The 23,024-nt window shown below is 38.5% G+C and overlaps 3 protein-coding genes across 3 annotated transcripts; 2 read left to right on the plus strand and 1 right to left on the minus strand.

The window, feature by feature from the left end:
• Positions 1–240: 240 nt before the first annotated feature.
• AK88_02624 (uncharacterized protein) lies at positions 241–8,208 on the plus strand (the record flags this gene model as incomplete). Its single annotated transcript, XM_012480249.1, has 1 exon — positions 241–8,208. The coding sequence occupies one exon, from the start codon at positions 241–243 to the stop codon at positions 8,206–8,208; it is 7,968 nt and encodes a 2,655-aa protein (XP_012335672.1).
• A 936-nt stretch (positions 8,209–9,144) lies between these two features.
• AK88_02625 (uncharacterized protein) lies at positions 9,145–12,600 on the minus strand (the record flags this gene model as incomplete). The annotated part of the gene is made up of 8 exons (XM_012480250.1): positions 9,145–9,268; positions 9,504–9,584; positions 9,732–9,854; positions 10,020–10,137; positions 10,261–10,298; positions 10,405–10,527; positions 10,804–12,049; positions 12,354–12,600. The coding sequence occupies 8 exons, from the start codon at positions 12,598–12,600 to the stop codon at positions 9,145–9,147; spliced, it is 2,100 nt and encodes a 699-aa protein (XP_012335673.1).
• Positions 12,601–15,749: 3,149 nt separating this feature from the next.
• Positions 15,750–21,987, plus strand: AK88_02626 (uncharacterized protein; the record flags this gene model as incomplete). The annotated part of the gene is made up of 2 exons (XM_012480251.1): positions 15,750–15,828; positions 16,286–21,987. 2 exons carry the CDS (start codon positions 15,750–15,752, stop codon positions 21,985–21,987), a joined length of 5,781 nt encoding a protein of 1,926 aa, XP_012335674.1.
• Positions 21,988–23,024: the final 1,037 nt, after the last annotated feature.

Consider the following 23,024-nt stretch of genomic DNA (forward strand, 5'->3'; position numbering starts at 1 on the left):
TTTTTTTTTTTTTTTTTTTTTTTTTTTGTTTTAATGCTATGCAGAGTTTTATGTGCATTTATGCCATATGAACAAATGCATGCCAACACATTAACCCTACGTAACACATCACAGTAGCTACGAAAAGCACAGTGTCTGTTCCGTTTGGTTTTACCGCTTCCGTATCCCCGATTGTTTCAATTTTCACGTTTTGCGCTATGGTTACATTTACGCTGTGATTACACCATTAGGTAAAGGAAAATGTACAGAGGCGTGAATGTAGATAGCCGGAACAATGAACTTATAACCAAAAAAGATTCACTCAGCAATTTAAACGCAAAGGAAAGAAGCAGCGGCAGGATAGCTAAAAGCTATTACGACAAACATGATACAGAGCATATGATGCAGAATGCGGGAAAAAATTACTTAGACCATTTCGATGCACAAAATGGAAACCTCAACAAGAATTATATCTACTCTTGTGATAATTTAATGGATGAAGATAGCAGAAAAACTAGTAACCTGCATAGTAAAATGTTAGAGGAACATTTGAATAACTACAGTTATCATGTGGATCCAGACTACATACGTAATAATAAGTATGCAAGTTCACAAGAAAGGGCTGAAGGAAATCATCTAATTAGTCTTAGTGAACACAGAAACATGATTTTGTCTAACGAGTTCATTAAAAACAGTTACTTGACTAAAAATTATGAAAAAAACAAAAATGACGGCAACAAAAATAAGGACGAAATTGTCCACACGGTAAGTAATCACTATAATAATTTAATCAAAACGACCAATAAGGGTATAGAAAATATAAACAGCAATTGTGATGCTATCATTTCCAAGCAAAATTACGATAGCCTTTCCGATGTTAGTAGTATCATTTTGATAAACCAAAACGACAATACACAGAACAATAATGATTATGCGGATTACAACTACAATAGTTATTTTAATTATCGTAACGATCACACCTCTGCACACCACTACAATGGCAATGCTAACAGTGACGCCCAACATAATGCAGGTAGAACTGGTCAGTACAACGGGTGCAGCACAGGGAATAATAAACGACACAGCAATGGACGTAATAACCGCAGCCAGCGAAACAAGAATGGTAATTATGATGGGGAAAAAAGAGAGTCATTCCCTTTTGCACATGAAAGCTCGCTGAATGAAAATTTAATACACGATAGCTGTGACTACGACAAAATCGGAAAAGACGAGATGGAAATAGGGGATAATCAGCTGAATTCGTTATCTGTATACAATGATGAAGATGCACAAAATAGAATTCTTCAAGAAATGGATGAGCAAGCAAAACAAGACGACATGCACTTTACAAGTAGACTACAGAACAATGAAAGTGAAAACACAAATAACCGAATTAAAATCTACGACATATTTAACAATCTTAATATTAAAAAAAGTAACAATACAAATACAGGCATTTTAAATTTTTTGAAAAATCAGAGGATGAACAAATACACCTATGATAGCAAGGGTATTCGAAATGAGGCTGCAGAAAATAAGGCCATCGGCAAGGAGCTTCATAACAGCGGCGTGACCAGTAAAGCAGGGGGAATCCCTGTGGATGGTCACGCCGGAAATGGCCATAAGGCACGCAGCGCCAACACAAGTAGTCATAGCAACACGGAGAGAAGCCACAGCAATTACAGATTCAACGGTAACATGAGAAATATAGAAAGTAAAGACACGTGTAATAACCCCGCTATGTTCAAAGGATGCGCGTACACCGACGAGGAAGCAAAAAATAGAGTAGCAACACCCCATCGCATTTTAATCGATCAGAAGTATATAGAGGAAAGCGAGCATAGACCATCCAAGATGGAGTTAGCAAATAAGTCTAATATTAGCTCATTTGAAACTTTGAAACATTTAGAGAGGGATAACAATGGTCATGTTACTAATTTGTACGGAACTGCAGTGAATGAGTTTTTAAATAAAAAGGACAGCTGTTCAGATGAATGTAGTAATAAAACCGATGCCGAAAGAAAGCAGCAAAACAATCCCTTCAGTGTGTATCATTATGTCAAAAGGCAACAAGCAGCTAATGGAACTCCGCTTCCCAACGGCAAGGGAAAGGGTGGCAGCAATAAAAGCTCTAGCAATAACAGCGGCAGTAATAAAAAAATCGGTAGTAGTAAAATGGGTAGTAATAAAAGCGCTAGCAATGGTAGTAAGGGTAACAAAAAATGCAACGTAAACGGTGGAAGTAGCAAGAGTAACCGAAGTCGTAAAACTGTAGAATCAAATTACAATCCGATTTATAGACAATACGTTCATAACCATGACTGTGGTAACGAACTTCCCCACCAGGGTGATAATGACAAAAAGAAAAGCCCAATCTCAAGGGACACGGCATCACATAGAAGTGATAACTATAGTATAGGGAAAAAGGGCGTACAAAACATATACAAAAATGGATCGGAAGTACACAGCGGTAATTTTAAACATTATTCGAGGAAAAGCACTAAAAAAGACTCACTTGACAGAGAACGCAATATGGACGTTAAGAGGACCAAGCAAGACAAGGATCATCAGTACTTCAAAAAAGGGATTGAAACTGATAGGGAATTTCCTTTTAACGCGCAAATGAATGGAAACAATACTTATTTCATACACGATGACAACAGAAAAAATGAAAAAATAAAAACCAACGAAGAGTTATCAAGTATATATATTTCTTCATATTCCGATTCGTCCATGCATAGCCCCATGCAATCCTTTGTGGAACCCAAAAATAGGGGACACCAAAACAGCTGCAACTCCAAAATTACACTTACGAAAGGAATAAAAAACAAGAGCCCAAAAAAGTATAATGAAAAACGAAAAATGGACATGAAGGAAAAACAAGAAAATGAACAGTTCCATCGGTGTAGAAGTAACTCCATAGTTGATGACGTATGTTCCATTTATGGGGACGCGAAGCAGTACAATTTTATCGATGGAATTGACGAGAATTGTATGCACCGAAAGGATACTTGTCGACACATTTTCAACGACCACTCTAACTTCAACAATGCTAATAAGAATAGTAAAGGGGTTGGAACCGATGCGAGAATCTTCGGACACTCACACAATTATGACCAAGCAAAAACGTCTCTGCAACAAAATAACTGCAAACACGAATGCAGAAACGCACACACAGAGTATGTCAAGAAGAAAAAAAAAAAAAAAAACAAAAAAAATTATGAGATTGATCGGTACACCGAAAGTGGTAGTATCAGGGATGGAGCAAGCATCCGTGATGAAGATGGATGTAACAATGACTATAAAAATAGCCTCAAAGGTGAAGACAGTTATGTGAGACACACTCACATACGAAGCAACTCACCTAATGTTAAACATTCATATCCTAGCAACGGCGTTGAAGTAGCAAGTAAAAAATATCCAAGCCAACATGATAACGCTTTAAAAGGATTAAGTGCCGATAAAGGGAACAAACGTTATGGTGACAGTGATAGGGTAAATGGGTGTGACGACGCATATGACCATCTCTTCTCGAACGAACTCTCTCATTCTATGAACCCGTTTAGGTACAACATGAGTAGCAACCCTCGCGAAGTCCACAAAGGTAGTAACGAAGTTGACGGTTACAATAATAATAGTAACGGTTGTGATAGGCACGGCAAATGCAATGGCAGGGTAAGAGATAAAAATGGGAACGTGAACAATTTGGAAAAATCTCAAATTGCACTGGAGTGTAACAAAAAGTGTGTTTTAAAGAAAAACGAAAAAAAAAAGAAGACAGAGGAACCGTTTAACATCAAACAAACAATAGCACAAGATGAAGATATTGCACATGGTGATGACATAAAGGTGTTCGTCAAGTGCAAAATGAAGAAGAAATCGTGTTGCATTATTTCGGATTATGAGGAGCGTGTCTGTTCTATGAGAGAAAATGTAGCAGTCAGCAAGACACATTTTGTTGCGGATTGTAAAAAGATGCATCAAGGAACAGAGAACACTAGTAAGAAATGTACCCTAAAAAAGGGCGCCAACCAAAGTAGCAGTAGCTTCAACACTTCCAGCAATAAAAACTACGAGAAGGACGAGGACGGATATGATAATAATGCTGTTCGCAGAAAGTCTACTCGCTTGAAAGAGAACAATATGAAGAACACGCATATAACCCCCCAACACAGTAACGCTGCTAGCATAAGGAGTAACAGGGACACGAACACATGCAATATTTATAATAGCCAAAGCCGAAGTAGCAACCTGCACAGCGGCATGAGTAATATAAGCAGTAGCAGTGATGACATGGATGATGGAGAAAACCAAAATGTAAAATGGAAAACAGGAAAGAACCAAAACAGTCATTTTCCTAATAGAGGAAAAAATGAATTAAATTTTTGTTGTGACCAAGAAGAGAACCAAAGGTGTAGGCGCGAAAGGGACACCTTTTGTAGCGTAACGGAGATCCGCGATTCGAATTCAGACGCTGAAGCAGACTCCGACGTTGGAAAACAAAATCGCGAAGTAAGTAGAGTCGAAAGGGATAGTCACTTTACAAGCAGTAGAGCGCCCCCCAAAAAAAGCCAGAGTAATTTAGCCAAATGTAAAAAGGACAAACGACAGGATCTCTCAACAGGAGAGGACAACACCGATTCTGACAATTTAAAGGAAAAGAGAAACAGGAATAGGAGGTATCCATACACGGGTTGTAGTAACAACCCCACGAATGAAAATAGCACATTGATTTATAACCAAAATGGCAATCAAAGTGCTCAGCATAACAAACACAGGTCAGTAAAAAACGGAGGTAGCCCTGATGAGGATGAACACATATGCGCAAATGTGCTTCACGACAATGAGCATTTCTGCAACAACGCGAACGATGTCACAATGAGGGCAGAAAACATGTGCACCACATATACAAATATAAACGGTGCCCACATCAATGACCCACGCATGAAATATGCAGACATTTCCATCTCAAACTATAAAACGCACTCTTCGAAATATACCATGGATAGCATTGACAAACCTGCTAGTGTAGTCTCCCTAAACAAAAGAATAGACATACAATTAATGACCCAAAGTGAGGAAAACTTCGGTGATTCCACCCAAGACAAGTGCCCCATGATGGCATGTGAACACATGGCAGGTGTAAACACAAACCATAAGGATTCACAAGTGAAGAACGTCGCCTCGGCAAATAAAGCAAAGGATAACGCTGCAAATATGATAAGCAGAAATGTACTTACACATCAGAGGGCGCATGGCCAACATGGAGACTACAAAAATTTAATCATGACGGGGGACGTGGCTAGTTTTGCTGAAAACATACCCCCAATGGAGGAAAAACGGATGGAAAAACAGTTACCGGGAGACAGCATCAAACAGAAGGCCTTTCTCTTTTACCAAAATGATGATAAGCTGGACGACTTTTTTACACATAGCAATAAAGGAGACATGTTTCCTAACGCAAAACGCATGCAAAGTAGCACCATGTTGAATATGGATTTACGCAGTGGACACAACCCCCACAACGAGCACAAAATGAAAGAAGTACCCACTGAGCATAACCCATTTAAACGGACAGAATATATAGACCATAGTAAGACAACAGAAAATTATCATAACAGAAGTAGCAACATGTACGAGAAAGAGGCCGGCAGTTTTTCAAAAAACAGTGTAAGCAATCAATGGAATAGAAAACCTGGTACTTCCTCAACTGTACATAGAAGGAAAAAGGACGATGAAGGAGTAAACGTAAGCTTAAACACGAATGCAAGTGTGAATATAAATTATAATCATGAAGATTCGCATACGTACCAAAGTAAAAATGCATACATGCGTGACGAACAAACATTTCCAGGGGAATCCATTCAAGGGCAAAACTATAACAACGCACTTTGTAAGAATCACTCTAATATCGATGAGAGAAATGACGAAATATTGCATGAGACTGGAATGAGCCATTTATTATCCTCGAGAGGTCAAGTAGTGGACAACATATACAGAGGGGATAATATGTACAATGGGCAAGTGCTGGGTAGGGGAGCTCCTGCACAAGTGGCAAAATCGGTGCAAATTATGTATCATGTGTATGTAAATAACGCAACACAGGAGCATCCTCAACGAATGGGAGACCCCTATGGTATCATTTACTACCCGTCTGAGACCCACACTAATGGAAATAGTTACAACGCTCATCCAAATTTCCTCCACAAAGAAGACGAAGCCGCGCAAAGGAGCATCGAGAAAAATCCCTGCTCCCTGCATTCACACATAAAAAGTGCGAGCATGGATGGGGGAAAAAAATTTTACAAAATGGAAGAAAAAGATACCATGAGTGTCAATTTCCCTACAGACAGGGGAAATCAAAATAAACAATATGACCCATGTAGGATTAAGTTGTTCGATAACACTCAACACAACAATGTTAACGGGGAGCAGCCAGATTGGTTTGCCTGTAAAACCGATTTCGAACAAAATGCAAGCGAGCGCAAAGGATCGAATAACATGGCAGGGGGCATAGGCACAAACGAGTGTTATCTCAGTGGGAATCATAATGATGAACGTAGCCAACGGTACATGCACATGGGAGGGGTTGCTTCCTGCCCAAGCATGTACCCAAGCAGCTGTGGGCGGTACACAAACGGCGTAACTGCAAAAAATGGGGATGGTTTACTCTCACGTCATGAAAAAGACACTACCATTCACAGTATTAGAAAAAATAATAACGGCGATATGAACGGCCACATGAACGGTGACGTGAACGACGATAACAATTGTAGATCTGTTGATAAGGGGATTAACATCAACGTGAGCAGTGCACTCAATGAGGCAGAAAAAAAACGTGTGCACATGGACAGCCAGGATGTGTACTCTGAATTGGAGGAGAGCGTAGCCATCTTAAATGAAGTGCTAGGAAAAAATAACGAAAATTGGAACAAACCCTACAGTGCCACAAATAAATTACCGACACTTCGCTTTACCAACAATTTGTCTTTCGATTTTGCGAACATTCTAAACAACTACAAAGACAAATCGGATAATTATCTAAATAAGCAGTACATACAAGACTTGGAAAGAATTCATTTTTTAATTCAAGAATTTATAAACAGCTACAGGTGTAGTGATAATTTAAAATCGATTTTTCAACTCCTTCAGTACGAAATTGAAAAGGAGAAAAGAGAGAATCTGTATTTTTGTCAAAACCAGAAATGTGTAGTTCTTACCATGCCTTTAAATGATATTAAAAAAAATTATGACAATTTTGGTGAGCCCAACCCGAAGGAACCCATCTGCGAATATAAGATGGATACGTGCCTTTTGGAAAATTCAGAAAATGACTCCAAGGGTGAGTCCTGCACTTGGGGAAGGAACTACTTAGACGAAGACCTGACAAAGGAATATAATTTAGTAAAGAATTGTAGTGGGGGGTATGACCCCGACTATGACGACCACGATTATGTTTCTAATGACAAGTCCGCGGACAACTGCGTGGAGAAGTGCACTACAGGAAATTGCAGAGGATTATGCATGAAAGCACCAAGCTGCATTTCTGGCCCGAATAGCATCACAGACGTGGCAACAGATACGACATCGGTAGTGGTCCACACGTACAGTCACGACGGCAGCGGCAAGCAGGTCAGGGCAAAACGTGGCATCGGTAACTTGCCCAAGACGGAAAAACTGGGCAAGCACTGTATTAGCAAAAAAACCTACAGCGGCAGCTTAAACGAAAGTATCTTGTCCAAAATGAACATATTCATAATAAGGCACAATAACCGCGTGTACAAATTTAAGCTAAATAGCAATTTCCCTCTAAAGGGAAACCAAATGAATAACAAAAAAAATGGAAAACTTTTTAAATTACTTTCTTCATTTTATAAATCATTTTTAAACGAGAAGTGCAACAAAAGAAATGTTCTACTTAATGAAGACGTGCCCCTAAGTTATGTCCAAAATGTGGATCCCAGCACAGATAGCCCTTCACATGATCAAAATGATAATGGGGTTGCTACATCTTCACATATCAATAATGACGAGAATTTTTATAATATTATTCAAAGTAGTGAACTCACGAATATAGAAGACCTTTTCATTTCGGACGACGAGGTGAATCTTATTTATATGTATAACAATAATCGCAATGAAAAGGTTTATAGTTTAGAAAAATTGGATGTATTGCAAAATCAAAACTCTACATTGTCCACTGTGGATGATTGTGATAACACGGCGTAGGAGAATTATTCCTGTAAAAAATGAACAGAATAGGGAACTCATAAAATTAAAGTTGGAATATTTACACAAACAGGTTCCACTGAGTGTATTACACGTAAGAAGCAACAACTTGCATAGATGCATGGAGTAGGAGACAATGCCACATGAAAAGCACAACTGGTGCAAAGAGACCGCCTTATCTGTGTGTAATTTGCCACGGTAGGGTGAATTAACTATTTTTTTTATCGTGCATTTGCATTTCTACTTTTTTTTTTTTTTTTTTCTTGTTTTTTTGTGTAAGAGTGAACTCAAAATTAAAAACATAAAAAATGTACGCATGCAGTGTGCATTTGTATTACTCCAGCACATGTGTGTGAAAGCCGCTGAACGGGCTCGAAAATGCCATTGTTGATGTGTACTTTATCAAAATCGCTTTTATAAATTGTGCAAAAAAAAAAAAAAAACATTTAAACCATCCTCCACATTTGCAATTTTTTAATCAGAATTAATACCTTTTTAAGCTTCTTGTTGTTTTTACTTTGTTTTATTTTTTTTACTTTTCCATTTTGCCTTTTTTTGATAAACTCCTCTTTCCATTTGTTTAAAAATTAAAAAAGTAATGTTGTAGCACAGACATGTCGTTTTCTGCATTCTGGCATGCCAGACAGGTGGGTGACCTTGGAAGGTCCTACATGTATTCATACGACTGCACTGTTCTGTGCCTTCATAAGTATTTACCTCGTGCCTTATTTGTTTGTGTTAGAGTTGCCCTCAATGAGCGAGACTGCCCCTGTTCATCACTCCAACAGGAAAAACATTCGGGGATAAACAAAAATATCGCGTTAAATAAAGGGCCAATCTGGTTTCTATTTCTTCGTGTGTTTATTTTCAATACCAGGGCAGCATTTTATTGGTGGTTTCCACTCTTCCTAATACGTCTGGCGCAGCCACGCCGTCTTACCCTTTGGATAAAATTACCCGCCAACCGTCCTGCATCACGTTATAGGTGTTGAGCACGCTTTTATGCTTGTACCTCTGGTTCAGCAGCGCGGAAAGGTTGCTGTCGCTAATGTTAATTTGTCTTGGGGCGGGGATGAAGGAAAAAAACACATCAGTTTGTATGAGCATATTATATGCATATATACGCACACGAGTAGGGTGGCGTCCCTGGGTGTGCACCGTTATTGCACAGAACAGTCTAGAGGAAGTGAGGGGGTATTTCCTCTCACGCCTGTAGGCGAATGCACCAATAAATTACATCTCGATGCGCAATAAGTGAAGGAAATGTCGCTTTCGTAATGCTCCATCTGGCTTACTTCAAATTGGGCAACAATACAAAGGAGTAGTTGTCCAGGTCTTCGTCCAAATTTGCCAGTGCGTTGCTGCTCACATCAAGCCTGCGTCGATTTTTTTTAAACAACAAATTGGGCGTGTAAAGCGGGAAAAAAATGTATACATATATACACATATACACTTTTAGAAAGGAAAAAAGCACTGCAGCAAACTGGGGCATGCTTCCTTTTCTACGCTTTCGAGATACTCACTTCTCCAGTAATTTCAGGTTGTACAAATTCTTCATTAAAACTACGAGACTTTTTATTTTGTTATGATTCAAATTCAGCTCCTTCAGGTTGTACAAAAAGTTTATTGTACACTTGCCGTTGTACCTACCGTGGGCAAGACGTAAAGCTCGCATGAGTGAGCGCTCCTATATACATGCATACATACACACTTGCATACATATTCATGTACACACTGTATATGGAGCCAATGCGAGGAAGGCCATAGCCACCCCAGCTCCTTCGGCCCTCTTCTTCTCTTTTTGTTCATACGACTCTGATATGAGATTGCTGGACAAATTAATACTGGGTATAAAAAAGGCTTCAATCATGAAAGGGTAAGTTATGCTGTCAATGTTTAGTCCACTCAGATCCAGAGCCCCCTTGTCGCCTATAAAAAAGCGGAAGACAAGAACGAGAGTTTCTACTTCACCTTATTTATATTTCAAAAATGTGCACGCAGTAAAACGGTTTTTGTTTTTTTGTTTTTTTTTTTTTCGTAAAAGAGCTTAACCCATTTCGGAATCCTCGTAGTATTCATGTATTTTTTTCCTGCATAAGGTGGGACGTTAACATGAGGGAAAGTACAAGACGACACCGTCGTAAGGACACACAACAGGGAGGGAATAAACACAGGCATGTGGAAAAGAGAAATTACTGTATCCGCAGCTCCGTCTCCAAGTCCTTGTAGTACTCCACCCGGATGCTGTCCACTAGCTTTAACAATTCAAGTAGGTGGAAAAGTTCATCGAACTGTTCCAGCCTTCTTAAAATTTCGAGCCTGCAATTTTATCGTTTTTATTTTATTAAATGTTTAGCGCACATGAATGAGTCACTCATATGCGCGTTCATGGAGCAGCAAATCGCCGTTTCTAGACGCTCCCTCCTTTGTCGTCGTACGTCCGTTTTGCTTCACATGTGAAGTGACCCTACATGTCGAACACACCAGTATAAACACCCCCCAAAAAAGGGACTATTAATATGACAGAAGATGTATCAGAGCGCTGAACACATTGCAAACTAATGGGAAGGGAGAACTCTCTTCTCCTTGGCTTACTTCGTAAATAAGGCAAACTTGCAATTCCTTTCCAAAAGTAGTAGTTCATTTATATTCTCAAGCTCTAAATTTAATGAAGCGAAATTTATGTGCTTGGCTGTATTCAACAATATGTTGGAGCGATTGATATATTTATATAACGGAGTGAATGTGTTAAGGCAACTAGACTTGGAGTCCATCTTAGCGTCTCCTCTACTCAGTGTATCATAATCTAATAATATTTTGAAATGTTCGTTTTGGGAAAACTTCCGGAAATCGATCAGATACACGATGTTGTGCTCATACTTGTTTTCTTCTCTTAAAAAGTCATGGCACACCATCAGATCGCTCAAGACATTTTTCTCGTAATGAACCTCCTCTGGTTCGTAAAGATTATACTTATAATAAAATATACAAAATTTTAAACAAGTAGGTTGATCACTCAAAAGGATATGCTTATCGGTGATTTTAAAAAAATATACGTAGGATTCGAAACTGTCTTGCGGGTTGTTGGGAGGTACGAAATGTTGACCCCACTCTCCAGTTATTTCCTTTCCATTCTCATCATAGCACTTTGATTTTGATAGATTAGCCATAACCAAATTTTGGAAAAAAAAATAAACGCAATTATTTTGCAATAAAGTGAAAAATATTTCCTCCTTGTCATTACCCTTTTGAAAAAGAAACCATCTATAAAATTCCCACAAACTTTGATCAAACGGATCCGTGAAAATTGCATTTTTTATCAAGTCTAACTCGTTCTCGGTGGAAATTAGGGATTCATGTATCGTGTATTTCAGAAACCAGGCGGAGAAATTGGAAAAATTTCTTTCAATCAATGTTTTCGAAAGCTCGTAATTGGACTTATGAACATCAAATTGGTTGCCATGTTGTGTAGAGGCTGGATCACGTTCGTCACTACTGCCTTTCGCAATTTGAGCTTCCCCGTTCTGAGCCTTCCCATGCTTCCCACTCTTCAAATATATATGCACACATGCGATGATGTAGGATCGATAATTCCAACAGTGGTAGTTCCTGTCATCTCTGTACAAGGCGCTTTTGCAAAATTCTAACTCATTCATCAGGTCAGAGAAATCCATTAGATCATTCTTTAGACAAAACTTTATTATCCACAATTTGTGAAACCATAATTCGTTGCACTTGTTAAATTTGCTCACAATTTCTTCAACCATTGTGTTCTCATTTTTCATCAAAGTTTTTAGATCCTCAGAGGGGGGGTGCTTTGCGCAATCCGCTTCTTCGTCGCCTACAAAAAAAAAAAAAAAAGGTAAAAATGCCCACAAAGAGCAGCGTTTGGTAATGTATTTTTTCCTTAGTATGAATAACTAGGTTCATACGACATGCTAAAAAACATGTGTGTTTACAGTGGTGAAAAGATTCAACCCGCCTTTCTTAATTGACGATGCCGCGCACACACTCGTGTGAACCCTCGGATTGGGAATTCCTCCCCTCGCACGTTTGTCTTTCCCTCTCTTACAACGTGTAACATGTATACTGCACAAGGAGTGCCGTTACATATGTGCTGCGCTTTCGTATGCGCCTTTTCTAACCTTTCCCCACGTCGCCAACTGGTGTGCCGACATTTTGCACAAACTCAAAATATTCCTTCCTGAAATTCCACAAAGTCTCTAGATAAGGACACTTCCTCAAAATAACGGATGTGGACTCGATGTATTTTTTATCATAGGTTTTTTCATTCTTCTTTTTTATCAAATTGTTCCCAAGGTGAACTAATTCTTTGACCTTTTCTAGCTTGGCTTTATCTTCCTTCGAGTTGCTGCTTTTCCGTCCATGCATTTTCCAATTATGCTATATTATTTGTTGTACGTTATTTGTTATATGTTATTTGTTACACCTTATTTCTTACTCGGTTTTTCTTATTTCCTATTTATTATTATATGTTTTTCTTATATCTTTTCTTTTCTTCCACTTACACATTCGATGACAAAAGTTGCACAACTGTGTCAAATAAGGTTAATATTTTTTACATCAAAAAAAGGGGCAGAGCATTGCGGAATGGTTAACAGCACACTGCTATACGATGCCCGTTGGTGACGATCATGATGAAATTGGAACACCTGGCTTTCATCAATTGGGCTCTAATTTTGGAGAAAACTGAACGGAATTACATAATACCATTGAAACTTTTGAGAAGATATACAGATGGATGCGCAAAGGAGGAATACAAAAGGAAGCGCAAGGCGATTTGCCCGTGTATATTAATATAATGCTACTGAACCATGTTACCGATGTCGCATCATCAGGCCCACATGCACCCAATAAGCAAGCGTAACCTTTTCTCTAGTATACAAAATAAAGCCCAAACAATTCTTTTTAAAAAAAAAAAAAAAAAAAAAAAAAAGGGGTGTGTTGAACTCCTACGTGGTTAAATCCATTCCCTCATACACATATGTTGCGTTCTGTGAAATACATACGGAACTTCTAAAGTGTGGAGCAAAGGGAGAGAAAAAAAAACAAAAGTTGCAACAATTCTTCACCGTTAATGGTTCAGCGACCCCAAAATGCTTAGTTTTTTCTTTTCTTTCTTGTTTTAAAAATGTGATAATTAAAAAATATGCAGAAATGCACACATGTATCGCATACAAATGCTTAAAATGGAAGGGAGTTTTTTTGTTTCTACCACTTCGCCACTGCGTTTCTTTATATATATTCTCACGGACCACGCATCCTGAGGCTTCTTTCCCTCCTATAAAGTTTTTTCATAACGCAAAAAAGTTTGTCGAATGGGCAGCTACATAAAGAAACGAAAATATTATGTGTACAATGTGGACACACAGGAATGATAAGGGCAGCAACGAGTGTGCGCATTCTACTACAATTGTTCACAACACCAAGCTTTAAATATACACACACATAAGTAGGCTTTGCACGCTCACCCAACTGCAGTTTCCGCCCATGTCGGTGGACAGCTAAACACTAGCCATTTCGAGTCAGACTAACATAACATGTTTTCCATTATGTGAGCATCGAAAAATTGCAATTTTGGAGAACTTCCTTTTTTTCGACGTAGCCGCCGTTTTTTGTGCATTCATTTTTTCGATGAATAATGGCAAGTAGGGTAATGTGTGCAACCCTGGTTTTGTGCTTCTAACAGGGGTGTTCAATTTTACCGCATTCTTTCCCAAAATATGTTTACACAACTGTTACCCAACATTTTTTAAATTATTTACAAAAGGTCAATAATGAAGCCTGCGGAGGCTTCTATTTTAAAGCAAATTAAAGACAAAAGGAAATAGATTGATGAGCCCAAGTGTTCTCTGGTTTTTGTAGTACCAGCAACTTTTACAGACGAGGTTGCGCGAAAAATATATTTTTTTAAATCACGCGTAAAGGGTATGTCATAAGTTTAATGTAGATAGCTACGAAAATAAAAGAAGAGTATATTAAAATGAGTCAATATACACATATGCATATATATACGTATGCGAGTATTTATTCGCTCGAGCGACGAGGCGTGTCCCTCCGGATTTAACGAAAGGAAAAGTTTCTGTGCACAAATAGATCCATCTGTTCTTCATTTTTTCAACCGTAAACAAATTTACAGGCTTAATGAAGACACGTATAAAGCATCTAGATAAACCGCAAAGATTAGAAATAATAACCTTCCCACGAGTGATACCTTTCGTATGTGTGTACATTTTCCTTTGCCTTATGTAATGACAACATGGCGAACATGTAAGGGGTAAATGAAAGAATCAATCTGGCTTGGTTCTAAATAATGTCTTGTAAGGATAGCAAAAAAAAAAAAAAAAAAAAAGTACAAACACCTTAATTTTAACAAAATTTTGCTTAAAAAATTGACACGAAGTGGTACATGGACGATGCCCCTTTTGCAACGATGTTGTTAATCCTGCCAGGAATCAATAATCGATAAGGGTAATGGCCTCCCATTTTTTCTTCTGCTAATTTGCGCACACTTGTACTAGAACGCAAACACAAATTGGACTTTGGAAATTTTATAGCCATTCCATCAGGTGACTAAAAGGTGGATACTTTCTGTACTGCAAGAAGCAGGCGACTGGTGGGAATCTTACACGAACAGAAAGAAAAGACACTTACAACTCAAACGTGTAGATGAAGCAAAAGTGTGCTTCAAAAAGTCAAATGGGTTGACGCGCCACTTGTGTTCCCTTCTTCATGATATATTTTTCATCCCTCGCTGCATTTTCCACGAATTTCCTGGTCATAATGCAACATCACTCTTTCATATAAATTGCAAATTCTACTAAAAATGTCCTACAGAACAGCTTAATCTTTAAGCATTCTTTTCCTAGGCAATAAGACATGCATTGATTGCCTACTTGGTCTTCTGCCCTTTCTACACACAGCAATATATCCTCTTATGCAAAAATGGGAATGATGGAAAAAAAATTTTTTATATGCTTCTTCCTGTGTAAATAATTTCTTTTATGTACTAACTAGCTAACTGCTCTATCTGCATTCCGTTTGCATGTCGGTGGACATAAAGTTGCTTATGTTTTGTAGATGTACGCTAGAAGTGTATGGTCCGCTTTGTATATGTTTATACGCACACAAATGTTTAGCTTGTGGCACAAGTTATGATTTTAAATGAGGTTGTCCACTTGTGAAAAGGAAGAAAATAATGGAAAAAGAAAGAAAAGAAGAGGACAAAAAAGCATAGACATAAGCATAAGAATATATATATGTACATATTTATATACTTGTTTATTATATGCATGTGTACACGCCTGCGTCCTTGTACTAAGAACCACGGGAGGAGCACAACCGTTGCGCTTAAACATGTTGTGGCTCAAATAAGAACAGAAGATTCACATTCACGGCTTGTATAAAGCTAAACGTGCTTACAGACCAAAGTACCTGGCAATCTTTCTCACAAAGAAGAAGAAAAAAAAAGTTGTCCCTGTATCCATTACTACGTTCACTTTTTGTTTTTTACCATAAAAATGAACTTGTTAATGCTGTTAAGTACCTTTAGCCTTTTGCCCCTGGCATTTGGCAAAAGTTTTAGTGAAAAGTATTTAGGTAAGGAAAAAAAAAAAAAGACTTGCCCCCATGTGCGCATGTATGCAAGCATGTGTTGTACATATGAGTCTATAAATATTTTGGGGTGAACGCTTTTGCCGCTCCTCTAGCAACATGCCGCATCAGAAGATTCAAAATATACCATTTTCGCCATAAAATTAAACGCTGAGCCTCACGTGGTTGCTCATAAAGACACTACACACAGTTGTCTACGTGCATTATTTTTGCAACTGAAACTTCACCATCATTTTTGAAAATGCTTTCCTATGTGTGAGCAAGTATACTTTCTAATATACCATGAATATGCACCTCACACACCGCTTATAAGAAATACATAGGCGAGATTTTTTTTTTTTTCTGTGCATCTTGAGTGGGGATAAATGCTTTCTGTACCACTAGTGTATAACCCACATTTGAAACTGCCCCACCCCTTCTTTTTCCCATGTGGCTAATTCAGGAGAAGACAGTTATTTATTTGAAGACTACTGCATCGATATGAACATTCACGTCCTGATAAGTGCAGAAACGAGGTATTATAACAGGTTTTCCTATTTGTTAGGTCGAAGAATTGCAAGCATGGCGTTTTCTCTAGAGAATAGTTGGAATTATTTTGCGTATTCCTTCTTTGATGATAAAATTTTGTATACAGATATGAGACGAATGCAATATGGATTTGACATGATGGAAACATTAAGCACTTTTCAGAAGGATCACAAACAATATTCAATTACAAAACATGGGCATTCAAATGTATTTGGTTCGTTGAAAGAGTATTACGAAAAGTATATATTAAATAACCCCAAAATGCATTACGCCAAAAATGTTATAATTATTTGTAAATTTTTTGGAGAAATGGAACCTTCAGAATATTCTGATGAATTCATAAATTATATAAGAGACATTAGAAGTAAAAATTTAGGAATTTTTTTTTTCTCAGACAGTTCTGAGAAATCCAAAAAACTCACCTTTCTCATCTCTGAAATGAGTAATCATAAATCTTCTCACATCCCTTTAGCATATTTCTTTACTAACGAAATTGATAGTCACGCTAGAATCAGTGTAAAGAGATTTTGCTATGCTTTGGAATATGGTGCAACTTGTGCCAGGTATAACGATTGGTCTGATTGGAGCGGGCCTTGTGAATTTAGGAAAAGACAGAGAACCATTCCAAAAAAAGTTACTCTTGATACTTATATAATTAATGAGGATTACTACACTGCTCATTGTAGAAGCCTTTTCAACTACGAATTAATCATTAGAGAAGATTACAGAAGCGAATGTGATAACGAAATATATAAATGTAGAGGTATCTGTGATGAAGGATATATGTTCAAACCAAACGTTGTAACCTACGAAATCTTAGAACAATATGTACCATGTAATGATTTGCCAATTTGCTCACCTCAGCAAAGAGAAAAAAATCACCATAAAACTTATAGAGAATTATTAGGAATGCTCAATAAGTATGCAGATGATCTGCGTAAAGACGAAATTATAGAACGCAAAAAAATGAACAAACCGTACACAGGTGAAATTGGCGAAGAGGGTGCTCAGCCACGAATGTTGAAAGAAGCAAGCGCTCAACTAAAAAAAAAAACTGACTCGATGATACAAAGACAGCACCTTCTTATTAAAAATCACAAGCTTCTCCTTCAGCATATTGACAAGGGCGATCAGGTAAAGGTCATCGACAATTTAGGAAACTTTATCACTGTGAAGAGACCTACTAAGAATACGCAAGATAGGAAGGTAGATGGCAAAATTCACGCAAGTTTTGATGCTTCAAATGTAGACGGGGGTACCGATAATAAGGAAAATGGAGAGGATCAAAGCGGGAGTAATATCGTCGAAACTGCAAATGTGGGCACCGTTGGTAAAGCAGTTCGAAAACACCAAGACGAAAGCACAAATGTCGAGATGGCAAACTCGGGTACTGCAGGTAAAACCGATGGGGATAAGGTGGCGGAAGGTGAAGAAATGGGGGATACAAAAGAGGATGACGAAAATGATAAAGAGCGCAATAACCAGGAAATTAGGCTCAATCATGAGGAAGCGAAGAATATACCTGATGCAGAAGAACAAGAGGAAGAGAAAATGGAGCAAGAAATTATCAAAGACAACCATCTTGACAAACCAGACGAAATCACAAAGGTTCATACGATGGATATTGTGACAAAGGATGAATCTGTAGAAATTAGTTCACCCAGTTTGTCAAATGGGAGCTATTTGCCTAATGTGGAAGGTGGAGAATCTTCAAATAATCAACGGATATTCCCAGAAGAGAATGACAACACAAAATCTCAAATTGGTGGTAGTAAAGATCACCAGGTAAATTCAAATGATTATGTCACATCTAAGCACGTTGGTGATGCAATAAATAGTGACATTATAGCAGACGCATCGCGAGGACAATCTGCAGCTTATCATAATAATTCACCTGTTTATAAAAGCACGCATGGTGCTAGGGATGAATTGACTGATAAACATGAGCAAGAATTGTATGAGGAGACTGCTCCACCTGAAAGGGAAAACAAAAACAGTTTTGAAGGTCAAGGTGGACAAGATAAAATAACTCAAATGAACAAAGGGGTCGCAGAAGCAGAGACTGATCGCACAGACGTACCAAGGGAAAGTGCACAGAAAGAAATAACTCAACATGGTCCTGTTGAAGACGAGGCTAAGGTAGAACAAATCGCCAACGAAGAAGCGAATCAAATCGGGAATAACACCGATGAAACTACACGCACTAATGAAGTAGCAGCACGAACGGGAGTAACTACAGAGCAGGAAAAAGGAAAGGGAGATGATAATGTGAGATATGGTGGACAAGAAGGAAATATACAAGGTCAGGAGTTGGTAGACGGAGAGTCAAAATATAAGCATACTAAAGAGTTAGGCTTAAATAGCCAATTGGCACATAGACATGGAGAAGAACATATAGGTACAGACCATGACAGTTTACTACGAGACTTTCTAATTATGAACCAAGTTCCGGATGGTTCCAGAAAACAGTTTGAACTCCCTGAAGTGGAAAATGAGAAGAAAAAATCAACTGAGCATACAACAGAAATGCATGGTGAGAATTATGAGCGGGTTAGTGGACATAATAAACAAACACATGATACAGATGAAGGCATAGACACAAATGTGCAATCCCATACCGTGCGCGAAATGAACGAAAAATCTGAAGAGAGTAACCATTTGGTTCCATCAGCCATTCCAGATGAAACAAAAGCTGAGGAATATCGCACAGAGAGTCATAGAACGGATGGGTATATGTTACAAGGAGAACGAATAAGCGCAGATCAGTTGCACAACGAAGGAAAAAGTGAACACCAATTTCAAGGAAAAGACAAAAGAGAACGCGAAAGTGAGCAAAAAAACAGGGAAGCAGAAGATGCAAATTCTACCAACGTATCCGAGAATCATGTCGTTACAGCGGAAGATCAAACGGATGACAAGCAAAAGGAAGAAACGATTCACGCATCAAGTAAATCTATTAGCGAGCGCAGAAGTCTGGAAGAAGGACATGAAGGGAAACATTTTATGCGTGTTGAAACAGGCAAGGAACATTTAGTTATTGAAAATAATGGGGACAGTCACACAATGTCAGTTGAATCTACAGGAGGAGAAAGAATATCAGGTGATGATACGAACAAAGGAAAAGTACACGAGGAAGACGTCAATGAACATAAAGCATACTATAAAAGCATAAAGGAGCATGCAGCAGAAACAGACATGAACGATGCAGAAAACATTGTGCAAGATAGTAATATGAATGATGTCGAAGAATTAGAAGAAACGTTGAGAGAAAACAGCTTAATAAGTCATAACTTTGGAGATCATGCGGAGGCAAATAATGGTGAGAAGGTAGATGAACTATCAAGCGAAAGTGAACCAGAAGAACAAACAGCGGGGGGACATATTCAAGGAGCAGCCTTATCTGGTAATCACTCGACACACAATCAAGCAAAAGAAGAAATTGAGGAAGAAGGTAGAACATCCAGCGAACATGTAACGGAGGAATTGGAGGCAGGTCGTGTCCACACGCAACAGCAAGTACATGAAATACAGCACGTAGAGGAAGAAGCTGTTAAGGGACAAGACGCACAGGATCAAATAAGTCTCGGTAGAAAAGTATTAGACCACTCACACAAAAGTTACAATTTGGACGATGACACAGAGGGCATAAAGGAGTTAACCGGTGAATTTGGTCCAACACACATAATAGCAGGCGATGAGGTGACAAGCCATCATGTACAGAATGGAATTGTGGGCGGGCATTCAGATGGAGTAAAGGCGGGAGACGTAGTTGAAGGGGAAGGTGCTCGTGAACGTGAATTGGTCGATGACATTACAGATGAACATAAGACTGAGGATAAAGGTAAGAATGCAGCCGTAGATGAAAGTATAAATGTGGTTCAAGACACAGATACGGGTGCGCATACAGAAATAGGCGAGCCGAAAGATATGGATGGAAGTAAGAGGGGCGGTAACAACATGGATGAAGTAGGTGAATCCACAGATGCAGGAGAACACAAAGCCAACCACGAAAGGAAGGAAATAGCTGAAATTAAGGGAGACCATATAGATATAGTTGGTGTTAAAGATGAAGGTAAACAGGAAATCGTGGACGAAGGTGAACGTAACGATGTGGGAGAACATAAAGACATTGGTGAAAACATTAATGTAGTTCAAAGTGAAGATGAGGGTGAACTTGAAATCACTGGTGAAAGTGCACACGCAACTGAAACGACAGGTAAACATGACGGCATTATAGAAAGTAGGGAAACGGGCGAAGGTATAGACGTGGACGAGCAGGACGAAGGAGCTGAAGATGACGGTGTCAAAAGTAAACACATACAGGGCAGCACGGAAGAAGGTGAAACCATAAAGAATAAACATATCGATGTATCACATGAGAGCAAAACAACTGAGGAAGGGAAAAGTTCTGACATAAACCAGAAGCTGCATGAGGATAGCAGGAACCCCATTGATGAGACAGTGGGAGGAGAGGCAAAGAAAGAAGAGGTGGCAGGTGCTAGTACACAATCTGCACATAATGAAAAGGGGCAAGTGACTCCAAAAGAACATGAAGAAGTAAACAACTTAGATCGAAAAGATGAAAATGAACAAAAAGTGGAAGACAAGCATAAACAAAATTTAGATTATAGAATTAATGATGAGGAAAAGGCAAGCATATCACCATATGAAAAAACTGAAGTGACTAAAGAAAAAGATGGAGAGATGAAGAAAGAGTTATATGAGAAATCCACAACACATAGCAAAAACGAACCAACTGGTGAAGCTGCGAGTAGAACAAACGTAGACATAGATTCCATAATTGCACAACATAAAACGAGCGTATTGCCAGAAGAAGAATCAAACATAATTGAATCAGGGAAAGAAAAAGCTGACGTAAAAAATATAAACGAAATAATTGATAATGTAGTAAATACATATGATAGTAAAAAAATGAATAGTGAAAACGAAGAGTATGTTAAGGAAAAATTAGACGTTCTTGAAGATTTGGTAGACAGTACCAAACAAGTGGAAGGGGGAAAAAATGAACACCCATACAAGTACTACTCAGATATGAAGACTGTCCATAAGATATTTTATAAAAAAAATTCCAACGGGCAATTAGAAAATGACAAATATCTTATTGTTGGTCAGAATAATTTTATCATAGATTCAGATGATACCAAAACTCCCTTTCCCCAAAATATGTCCAAGAGGGTTAGTGAACTCCTGCAAGAGCAGATTCAGACGGAAGTAACGAACACGTTGAATGAGGATGAGAAGGCGAGAAAGGAGGTCACCGAGGGGGGCAAAAACGGGGACGGAAATGATAACGCACGTGAGAACGGAAGTGGGAACGAAGATGCAGACGGAAACGCGAGTCAAGGTGGACGCAGCGAAAGCAAAGCACATAACAGCAATGCATTCAAGTACGGAAGCATAACTGTCTTCGCTGGTGCAGTTGTAATTCTTGTGTCCATGTATATTTACAGACATGCACAGAATTACGTATCCGGGGAAAAGGACAACCCGAATAACATGGAATACCAATTTACACCCGAAGTGGCCATGAACGAAGATAAGGGCAAAGACATAACTTGTGGGAAAAGTGGCTACATTGAGGAAGGCTGGTCGTAGTGTGGCACTCACACACAAACACATGTATGTGCAAGTATGCTGAAGCCATTACCGAAACAGCGTTATGTCTAGGAAGTCGAAGCTCTTATTTTAAGGGCGCAAGAGGGGAAGAACCACAATTTCTCTACCGAAGGGGAGAAATTAATATTGCTGGAGATGACTACAACGCGTAATTCATGCAATTCGCGCAATGTACACTTTGAACAAATTATAAGGAGGTAAACAAAATTGCACATGGGAGGAGAAAAAAAAGTCAGGCTAGGCTTGGCAGCATTTGGCAATGCTTTCGTATATTTTCTTCTAATATCCTATGGTGCGTATCCTGAGCGTTTGAATTGAAGCCATTCTCTTTATTGGCACTCCTCGACAATGCTTACAAAGCGGAGTGAGTACTCTGGCAATACATGCGTCGCATGTACAAGTACACATTCATGTTTGTGTAAAAACGTGCATACGTGTATACATGCACACATATTTATTTAATGACACATTCATCTATTTTGTGAGTGTCCTTTTTTTTTTTTTTTTTTCTTTTTTGTAACTCCAAAATAAGGAAAATAGTAGCAAAAAACGAAATTATTATTCGTCCATTCCCTGCTTGGCTATTATCACCAAGGGAAAAATGCAGTAAACGCAAACAGAAAATGTTATTTTAAAATTGCCCCGTCATTTTTGTGTTCGAAAATGCCTTCTTTGTAATTTTCCGTAAGTACCATCTGGTGTTATATAGGTCACATAAGACTATTCTCCACTTCAGCGTAGGTGTAACTCGAGTGTTATTTTTGCTTCCTTCGTTTTTTTTTGGGTCCAAATGTGTATATTAAGTGTATCAAAACAAAAACATGCGCGCGTGTGTGTACAGGAATTTCTTCTCTATAATATTTGCGCATTCTTATACTGTGCTGTTATATTTACCATTTAGTTTCCCTACGGCAGGGTAGCCATTACACATAAACATTGCTCGTGCAGTAAGCATCGCCCAGAAAAGCGTGTCCCACCGTTTTTTTTTTTTTTTTTTTTTTTTTTTTTTTTTTTTT

Source organism: Plasmodium fragile (genome assembly GCF_000956335.1).
Source record: "Plasmodium fragile strain nilgiri unplaced genomic scaffold supercont1.26, whole genome shotgun sequence".
NCBI classification, from domain to species: domain Eukaryota; phylum Apicomplexa; class Aconoidasida; order Haemosporida; family Plasmodiidae; genus Plasmodium; species Plasmodium fragile.